Here is an 11,018-nt window from a genome sequence, read left to right on the forward strand (position 1 = left end):
TTCCAGTAAAGCGAGTTTCCATCCGCTCGTTAATGGACTGTTAATGAGATAGGACACTGCCTGGTGAATAATTTAGCAGCGTCCTGTGTGTTCAGCGCTGGGCGGCCCGGGGGGTGATTCATAATGGTACAGGCCGCGTCTGCGGTTAAAGCCGCCCGGCGTCTAGTGATTATCACGGCTGATTACTGGGTATTAATCGTCCTCGAATCATTGGGACAGACGCCTCCAATCACGCATGGACGCCCTCGTGGACTTATTACGGAGAATTTTACTTCCGACAGTGCCATCCGGCCAGCGATGGAGGAACGCTCACTGAGCCATGTGAAACACACAAATGATACCCTCCAAATTTTATTAATTTTCTTTCACCTTTTTCCTGAAACCGATGTGCCCTTAGGGGCTAGTACCAGCTTATTTGTATTCTCTTCGTCCCATGGACCAGAACGTCTACTTAATGAGAGATGGGACTTCCATAATCTGTTTAGGTTTCACAGTAGATTCTTCCCGACCGGCACTCACCCTTCTCCATAGGCTTCTTCTGGGAAGTCCAAGGGCGGTATTAGTGGTCGCCAGGTTCCTTACCCTCTGCTACCCCCAATCCTCGAGGGTTCACCTTGACTGTTCCATGGCTGACAACGAGGCCAATGTCTGATTGGAAGCTGGGAGGATTTGAGGTTTTGACCAAGGGATGTGGGTGATCTCAGACTCTTTCAGGGCCTTCAAACTCGGAGAGTTGGGAAAGGTCTATGCAGGATGTAATTTCTTCTGAATTCTAGAATTATGGGGAATTCCAGAACACACTGTGGAGGCCTGTGAAGGAGGGACAAAAAACAGCAAAGTGCACATACCTTGTACCGATTCCTTTGTCGTGCCACTTTTCGACACCTCCCTCTGGTTTGAAGTGCCGCAGGACCTTCTTCTGCCACAGACCAAAGGACATCACTTGTGACGTAAAAGGAAGTGACAGATGGCTACGCTTTCTTTTTCTTTGGCACCCTGTCCCCAGGGGGGTTTTCAGGGCCTTCACAAAGAAAAATGCTGTCACCTGGAGTGTCAACTTCACTTCAAGCAGCAACCATTGTATTGACACCGAGCTTTACGCACCCCCAGTATGGCAACCATGCATCGTTTCCAACCTCCTTCTTCCTCTCTACTGTCCCGCGTGTGTATGTGTCAATGTAGACTGTATTTTTATCATTCTATTCAAGAATCGGAGAGCTCAGGCTCAGCAGTGTTACTATTTCCGCCTCCACACAGATACAGAAAATAGTCTACCAAACCATCACTTATGGCTGGGGGCGTCTTGGAATCGATCTCTTCTTTTGAGAAGCACTTGATTATTTGGATGGGAACGTGCTCCGGACGAGGTGGGGGCGGCTGTCGATTTAAACACACTTCTGCCCACGGACTTATTTTACTGGAGTCGATGCGCAGCACAACGTGATCTGGTGCCAGAGGAAAGACACAAGGTGCGACTACACAGTAATTAATCCTACGCTAATTACAGGCAGGCAAACCGACATGAGGCGGAAAACGTTAACAATGTGACTGACGAAGCCTGGAAAAGGAAGCGGCGCCCCCGATCTGTGATCAACACGCTGCGACGATATGTCCTACGAGGAGCTCGATATCTATATATAACATCGCTGATCCCTGATCTCCGCTTCTTAGCGGTTTCTCCTGCGGTTTCCGTAGAAACACCAGTTGCTGCGGTAACAATAAAGCGCTAATGCCATATTGGTTCAGAACGGAGACCTTGGAGTCCCGCAGCAGTCACCTCCGCAATAGGGTCCTCTGGGAACAAATAAACCTCCCAACCCCCTCCCCATCGCCCTTCACGCGGAGCTGCCAATCACTCTTTATAGAAGTACATATTTATACCACTATAATAGTGTTGGAGGCTGCATTGAATTATGGGTCGAATGGAAGGAGAACCTTAGTTTTCGCCGACCTTTTCTAATGCAAGGGACAGGAACCAGGCTGACAACATCCAATTCCAATGCCGTTACTTAGTTGCCGATAACCCCGATTCTTCTTACACGTCTCTGCCAAATCCGTATCTATTAGGTTGTTGATATCGTAGCTCAATTGTTGTTATATCGATCCCATCTTAGTAGATGATATAAGATGTCCCAACTTATTGTTGTGAGCAGAGAACCGGACTGAAAAGACGTAAAGGGAATAAGAAAAGTCCAGGATAAAGAGATTTGAGGAAATCCATGGAAGGACCAGGAGAAGCCAAGGCAGATGAGTAACCAATCCAGAGCTGGTTATAAATAGTATAAGGGATATAGCACCCTCTATGGGCAGGGTAGATTTTCCTCCCTTAGGAGCAATGAGTACCGCCATGGGTATGAATTACGCCCCTGATATCTCTATATGGAGAGGTTTATCTTCTTTCCGGCCACAAGAGCAGGCCTGATATTTCTGTCACAGTGTAATTTACTTCTGGAGAGACTGTGTGGAGCGGATCAATAAGCAATCATTTCTACAGCACGACAAATGGCGTTATTAAATCATCTCCATAGGTCGTGTAGATGGTGGGAGGGGGGGTGCACGGGTAATGAGAGGAGCAGACCCCTGCGCTAAGTGATTGAGTGGGGTCCCAGCGGATTGTACATTAATTACACTGAGAAATAAGCTATTCTGCAGCAAGGAAAATATTACAAGGAGCCATCACACGGCAAAGCGAAATGAAATGGCTGCTGCAGCGCACTCGGCTCTCGGGAGGTTTATCGATCCTTGTAGGATTGAGATGTAATTGGAGGATGACATACGAGGAGTCTGGGATAAAACAAGTACCAATAGTCCTATATGGTTAGTAGGACATCTTTATGGTGTCAGACCCCATCAGTGCCCCCTAGGATGAGGACTGTGTCCTGTGTATATGGAGGTATTTAATCTAATTACAGACAGTCTGACCCCCCTCACCGCTCCTGGCATTACTGGGTCACAGGCGAGCGCTATAGGGAGGAGGAATCCTGCTGCGGGATAATGAGAGGCGCAGGGAAAGCGGAGTTGACGGATCTTGAGATATTCTCTTAGATGATGGCTGCCGTGAAGCTGTGGGAATAGAGCTCAGCGTGAGGGAGCGGGAAGGATCGGCCATTAATCCCGCATTATTCTCTCCGCTGAGAGCGGCACATCATGAGGCTGGGAACACGCAGAGCCCCCTACACCTCAGCCTGGAAATCTCTCATAATTACTGCATCTCCCCCCAACCTTCTCACTCATCCCTAGAGCTCTCTTATAGCTTAATAATGCGTGTACTCCCCCCTCCAGGCGCTGCAGCCCCTCCATCCATCTCCTTCACTCTCCACTTACACCCCCCCCCCGCAGCCTCTACTCCACCGTCTACAGATCTCATCCACTTCCTATCCTTCCATCCTCCATCTCATGTCCCTCATACACTCCATCTTCCTCGTTTCATTCCTTTGTCTCTCTTTTTCCTTTTCCAACATCACTTCCTTACAAATCTCCATCTTTCCTTCCGTTCTTTTCCATGACTTTCATCTTCACCTTCATCTCCCCATCCACATTTTACTATAACTTTCCCTCCTTCTCCATGTCCACCGCAGCATGTCTGCATCCCCCCCTCACATCTCTCCTCTCCTCCATGTCCTTTCCTTCACCATTACCAATGTATTCTCTATTGTTTCTTATTTTCCTTTGTCCCTCTTCATACATCTCCTTCCTGCTTCTCTCTTCTTCCGAGCTTTTCTTTACTTTTTCTTTCCTGCCTTTTACGCTCTTCCTTGTTCTATTTCCATCTTTCCTTCATTCCTCTTCTTCTCTACCTTTGCCTCTCAATCCCTCCGCACTTTTACTTCCTTCCTCCCTTTTTTGGGTGTCTCTCATCGACTTCCTCCTTCTTCTCATTTTGTAACCATTCCTTCCTTTTCCTTCCTATCGCTCCCTTCCTCTCTATTCCGACACACTCTAACTACATCCCATTTCTTTTTCTTCTTGTCTTTCTAATCCTCTTCTTCCTTTATTTCCCGTCTCTACTTCCTTTCTCTCTCTCTTCCTCTCTCCTTCCCTTCATTTCTTTCTCTCTTCCTCCACGTTTCTCTTTCCCTCCGTCTTCTCTTTCTTTTTTCTCTCTCTTTTCCTTCCTCTAGGTCTCTCTTCTCTCCCGCTTTGCTTCCTTTCCTCCCTCTCTCTCATCTTTCTTTCTTCCTCACTCCCTCCTTTCCCCTATCTTTCTCCATCTCTCCCTTGCTCCATTTCTTTCTCCTCTCTCCCGCTCTCCTTTCCTCCCTTTCTTTTCTCTCCTTCCATTCCTCCCTCTCCCCTTTCCTATCTGTTTCTATCTTCCTCACTCCCTCCTTTGCCCCGTCTTCTATTCCTCTTTCTCTCACCCTATCTTTCTCCATCTCTCCCTTGCTCCATTTCTTTCTCCCTCTCTACTTTCCTCCATTTCTTTTCTCTCCTTCCTTTCCTCCCTCTCTTGTTCCTTTGCTGTATCCGTCTCCTCATCCCTCTTCTTCTCCCGCTTTATCTTCACCTCCCCTGTTTCTTATCTCTTCCCTCCCTTCCTGTGATGTGTGATTGATGCTGCAGCTCCTTACCGTCCCCCTGTAGAGGGGTAAACACTGTATGTTGGGATAAGATGGCGGTGAGATGTATCTGTAGCGTTTATTCTATCTTTTCACCCACTTTTTATGCAGTGGAGTCACTTATCTGTCTGGCACAGCGCACGTGACGAGTGGGAACATCTGATCTGTCAGACGTCGCCTTCTACCGCGCTCATTTAATATGGACCGAGAAAAGCGAATCCCATAATTCCCGCGTATCCTCGCAGCGCTATGTATGAAGCGTCACATCCAGCACACACCTCACCACGGCCTGTGACCTCCACACAGCATGCTCCTCTGCTGAAATCCTCTGTGCTGCTGGCTGTAGCATGTAGGACATAGCCGGGGTACAGAACATGGAAAGTTCACAGTGGAAACAGAAATAACTTGAATCACATCCAGCAGAAAATAACTAAACAGAAATAGAGCGGTCACGGATAATTACATCCAGAGCGTTCAGCAGGAGAAGCTCCCGAGCCAATTCCTGAAAACGGCAAAGACTGATTCCCAGAAAACATCCCCTGCATAGCCGCACCACAAGTCCCAGGCAGGGGGCAGCCTCCGCACACAACCTGCGCCCCCTAGAGGCGCATCACAGACAAGGCAGGGACAAAGGGCAAAGCTCCTCACCAGAAATCCTCAAATAACATCTCAACCCCGGACCTGGGCCAAGATAAAAGAGACCGCCGGGGCCGCACAAGCAGTCTCTCCATTATTCAGCTGTCTCTAAAGTTGTAGTGGTCCCTCTAGTACTCAGCTGTCTATACGGGCGTACACGGGCCGTCTCACTAGTAGTGCGCTGTCTCTGTAGATGTACATGAGCCGTCTCACTAGTAGTGCGCTGTCTCTGTAGATGTACATGAGCCGTCTCACTAGTAGTGCGCTCTCTGTAGATGTACATGAGCCGTCTCACTAGTAGTGCGCTGTCTCTATAGATGTACATGAGCCGTCTCACTAGTAGTGCGCTGTCTCTATAGATGTACATGAGCCGTCTCACTAGTAGTGCGCTGTCTCTATAGATGTACATGAGCCGTCTCACTAGTAGTGCGCTGTCTCTATAGATGTACATGAGCCGTCTCACTAGTAGTGCGCTGTCTCTGTAGATGTACATGAGCCGTCTCACTAGTAGTGCGCTGTCTCTGTAGATGTACATGAGCCGTCTCACTAGTAGTGCGCTGTCTCTGTAGATGTACATGAGCCGTCTCACTAGTAGTGCGCTGTCTCTATAGATGTACATGAGCCGTCTCACTAGTAGTGCGCTGTCTCTATAGATGTACATGAGCCGTCTCACTAGTAGTGCGCTGTCTCTATAGATGTACATGAGCCGTCTCACTAGTAGTGCGCTGTCTCTATAGATGTACATGAGCCGTCTCACTAGTAGTGCGCTGTCTCTATGGATGGACATGAGGAGTCTATTAATCTGCGGTCTCATAGGATAAACATTTGCTGTCTCTGCTGATGTAGATGAAAGGACTCTATTAATCAACTGTCTTTTAGATAAACATGCTGGCCGGGGGGGGGGATGGATCCCGGTGACTGCGCCCCACGCCAGCCAGGGGGATCCGGTGACTGCGCCCCTCGCTGGCCGGGGGGGGGATGGATCCCGGTGACTGCGCCCCACGCCAGCCAGGGGGATCCGGTGACTGCTGCCCTCGCTGGCCGGGGGGGGATGGATCCCGGTGACTGCGCCCCTCGCTGGCCGGGGGGATGGATCCCGGTGACTGCGCCCCCTCGCTGGCCGGGGGGGGATGGATCCCGGTGACTGCGCCCCCTCGCTGGCCGGGGGGGGATGGATCCCGGTGACTGCGCCCCCTCGCTGGCAGGGGGGATGGATCCCGGTGACTGCGCCCCCTCGCTGGCAGGGGGGATGGATCCCGGTGACTGCGCCCCTCGCTGGCCGGGGGGATGGATCCCGCTGACTGCGCCCCTCGCTGGCCGGGGGGATGGATCCCGCTGACTGCGCCCCTCGCTGGCCGGGGGGATAGATCCCGGTGACTGCGCCCCCTCGCTGGCAGGGGGGATGGATCCCGGTGACTGCGCCCCCTCGCTGGCCAGGGGGATAGATCCCGGTGACTGCGCCCCTCGCTGGCCGGGGGGGATGGATCCCGGTGACTGCGCCTCCTCGCTGGCCGGGGGGATAGATCCCGGTGACTGCGCCCCCTCGCTGGCAGGGGGGATGGATCCCTGTGACTGCGCCCCCTCACTGGCCGGGGGGATAGATCCCGGTGACTGCGCCCCTCACTGGCCGGGGGGATGGATCCCGGTGACTGCGCCCCCTCGCTGGCCGGGGGGATAGATCCCGGTGACTGCGCCCCCTCGCTGGCAGGGGGGATGGATCCCTGTGACTGCGCCCCCTCACTGGCCGGGGGGATAGATCCCGGTGACTGCGCCCCTCACTGGCCGGGGGGATGGATCCCGGTGACTGCGCCCCCTCGCTGGCCGGGGGGATAGATCCCGGTGACTGCGCCCCCTCGCTGGCAGGGGGGATGGATCCCGGTGACTGCGCCCCCTCGCTGGCCGGGGGGATAGATCCCGGTGACTGCGCCCCCTCACTGGCCGGGGGGATAGATCCCGGTGACTGCGCCCCTCACTTGCCGGGGGGATGGATCCCGGTGACTGCGCCCCCTCGCTGGCCGGGGGGATGGATCCCGGTGACTGCGCCCCCTCGCTGGCAGGGGGGATGGATCCCGGTGACTGCGCCCCCTCGCTGGCCGGGGGGATAGATCCCGGTGACTGCGCCCCCTCGCTGGCCGGGGGGATAGATCCCGGTGACTGCGCCCCCTCGCTGGCAGGGGGGATGGATCCCTGTGACTGCGCCCCCTCGCTGGCCGGGGGGGATAGATCCCGGTGACTGCGCCCCCTCGCTGGCCGGGGGGATGGATCACTTGTTGGAGGCCAGGGACACAGTACCTGTAGGTCTCTTTAAGAGCGCAGCTCCGGCTGGATGTGTGCACTAGGCATATCATACAATTGCACTTCTTTCCAGGCACCGGCTCCTCGCAGTAAGTGATTTGTTTCGGCATGGACGCCCCCCACCTTGTAGTCAGCAGAACATGCATTAACCATTCACCTGCCAGAGGCAGACATGATGGACAAGTCAATGAAAAGTCATAAAACACACACCTACTGGTCACCAGCAGTACTGCACGTAAGAAAGCTACCAAAGACCTGGAGTCCATAAAAGTTGTCACTTCCCCTCCCCCACACAAGTTACAGCTAATGACAATAATACAGGGAACGGCGCTGATACTTTACACTGCAGGACATCAGGAGCGCACAGAGACCCCGACCACCAGCTCATAGGAACTCAATAGTTATAAAGATCGTAACCTCTAACAGATGAAAATCTCAAAACCCCAAAACTAACGGGATTACACAATGCAATGCGTGACATGACGTAAGAGGAGGCTCGCCTGAGGAGCTCACACTCTACACAGTGACTGCAACTACAGTACAACATGATAACCTGTATACACAGAGTGCACAGAACCTCCTCCAGATCTGTATCACTGTGTTATCTTACATAGGACTGCAGGACACATCTACTACATGATCTGTACTCAGAGATATCACTGTGTTATCTGTGGTGTTACATAGGACTGCAGGACTCATCTACTACATGATCTGTACTCAGAGATATCACTGTGTTATCTGTGGTGTTACATAGGACTGCAGGACACATCTACTACATGATCTGTACTCAGAGATATCACTGTGTTATCTGTGGTGTTACATAGGACTGCAGGACACATCTACTACATGATCTGTACTCAGAGATATCACTGTGTTATCTGTGGTGTTACATAGGACTGCAGGACACATCTACTACATGATCTGTACTCAGAGATATCACTGTGTTATCTGTGGTGTTACATAGGACTGCAGGACACATCTACTACATGATCTGTACTCAGAGATATCACTGTGTTATCTGTGGTGTTACATAGGACTGCAGGACACATCTACTACATGATCTGTACTCAGAGATATCACTGTGTTATCTGTGGTGTTACATAGGACTGCAGGACACATCTACTACATGATCTGTACTCAGAGATATCACTGTGTTATCTGTGGTGTTACATAGGACTGCAGGACACATCTACTACATGATCTGTACTCAGAGATATCACTGTGTTATCTGTGGTGTTACATAGGACTGCAGGACACATCTACTACATGATCTGTACTCAGAGATATCACTGTGTTATCTGTGGTGTTACATAGGACTGCAGGACACATCTACTACATGATCTGTACTCAGAGATATCACTGTGTTATCTGTGGTGTTACATAGGACTGCAGGACACATCTACTACATGATCTGTACTCAGAGATATCACTGTGTTATCTGTGGTGTTACATAGGACTGCAGGACACATCTACTACATGATCTGTACTCAGAGATACCACTGTGTTATCTGTGGTGTTACATAGGACTGCAGGATACATCTACTACATGATCTGTACTCAGAGATATCACTGTGTTATCTGTGGTGTTACATAGGACTGCAGGACACATCTACTACATGATCTGTACTCAGAGATATCACTGTGTTATCTGTGGTGTTACATAGGACTGCAGAACACATCTACTACATGATCTGTACTCAGAGATATCACTGTGTTATCTGTGGTGTTACATAGGACTGCAGGACACATCTACTACATGATCTGTACTCAGAGATACCACTGTGTTATCTGTGGTGTTACATAGGACTGCAGGATACATCTACTACATGATCTGTACTCAGAGATATCACTGTGTTATCTGTGGTGTTACATAGGACTGCAGGACACATCTACTACATGATCTGTACTCAGAGATATCACTGTGTTATCTGTGGTGTTACATAGGACTGCAGGACACATCTACTACATGATCTGTGCTCAGAGATATCACTGTGTAATCTGTGGTGTTACATAGGACTGCAGGACACATCTACTACATGATCTGTACTCAGAGAGATATCACTGTTATCTGTGGTGTTACATAGGACTGCAGGACACATCTACTACATGATCTGTACTCAGAGATATCACTGTGTTATCTGTGGTGTTACATAGGACTGCAGGACACATCTACTACATGATCTGTACTCAGAGATATCACTGTGTTATCTGTGGTGTTACATAGGACTGCAGGACACATCTACTACATGATCTGTACTCAGAGATATCACTGTGTTATCTGTGGTGTTACATAGGACTGCAGGTCACATCTACTACATGATCTGTACTCACTATGGACAATCACATGCTGTACTGTACACTGCTGCAGGAGTCGTTACAGTGTACAATGGAGGTGCCGCACTACCACACTGGTCCCTTTAAACACTTACGCTCAAAAATCATCACATTATTCTAATCAGTTTAGATTTCGGGATGGACTCTCACATTTTGGGGCGCTATTTTACGCTTTGTTAAATATTTTGCCGTTTTTCTCGTCCTAATTAACTAATTCGTGGCTGAATTGTTTCGTCCTTGGCTGCCATTACTATCCTGCAGACCTATAAAAGTTGTGCCCGTCCTCTCTAGCCGGGGGACCTCTCGGATTTTGGGCAGTGATTTAACCCCTGGCAGTGCGCTGCATTGAGATGTGTCTGGAATGTGAAGCCACTCACCTCACTCATGGTACTGCTGTGTCTGCTCCGTGCTGCAGCCTCTGGGATGCGCTGTCTCTCTCCCGCGCTCTCCTATATAGACTGCGATGTATATAAATATATATATCCCTCCGGTGCCTGAGTGACAGCTGTTGGCAGCCAATGGGAATCTCCTCACTCATTTGCTGCATTTCCAAAAAAGGGCGCTGAGTGGCTGCACGGTGAGCGCACGGTGCCCGGTGCAGCCAGCATTAACCCCCTCACTGCTTCCCAGCCCGCACACAGAGGCTCAGGGGGTGCTGCAGCAAGGTCAGGGTTAATGATGTAGTCTTTTATCATTGGTCCTAAGAGGATTACACTGACAGAACCCCAAGAGCTGACAATCCCCAGCACAGGAGGAGTGGAAGAGGCGGCGGAGCAGCAGGAGTTAATCCCTGGGCTCTGGAGAGGAGGATGAGGAGGGAGAGGATTATAACAGCTGGAGGGGCAGATGCTGAGCCTGGCACGCCGCCATCTTCCACTCTCTCCGGGGGAGGATAAAAGGGCCGAGCGCTCCCCTGTCTCCTGTCATGTGGGCTCCTGCCTGGGGAGGAAAGGGTAAAGCAGGGGATAAAAGCATTGTGATGTCACTATGTGGCGGGGGTTACGGTTGGTACCGTGTGATGTCACTGTGCACACGCCGCCTGACATTATGACATCACACGGCGCCCCCCCCCCACACACTGTGACATCACAGGGCGCCCCCACACACACTGTGACATCACAGGGCGCCCCCCCCACACACACACACTGTGACATCACACAGCCCCACCCCCACACACACACACTGTAACATCAC

At 51.0% G+C, this 11,018-nt stretch overlaps 1 protein-coding gene across 1 annotated transcript in view; it reads right to left on the reverse strand.

Moving 5' to 3' along the window:
* Window positions 1-10,806, reverse strand: part of PCP4L1 (Purkinje cell protein 4 like 1) — a 32,152-nt gene extending 21,346 nt beyond the window's left edge. Inside the window, exon 1 of the mRNA XM_072114585.1 lies at window positions 10,202-10,806. Within this exon, the coding sequence (XP_071970686.1) occupies window positions 10,202-10,210 (9 nt within the window). The 5' untranslated portion in view covers window positions 10,211-10,806. The remainder of the gene's footprint in view (window positions 1-10,201) is intronic.
* Window positions 10,807-11,018: the final 212 nt, after the last annotated feature.

The sequence above is a fragment of the Engystomops pustulosus genome, chromosome 7 (assembly GCF_040894005.1).
Source record: "Engystomops pustulosus chromosome 7, aEngPut4.maternal, whole genome shotgun sequence".
NCBI lineage: Eukaryota > Metazoa > Chordata > Amphibia > Anura > Leptodactylidae > Engystomops > Engystomops pustulosus.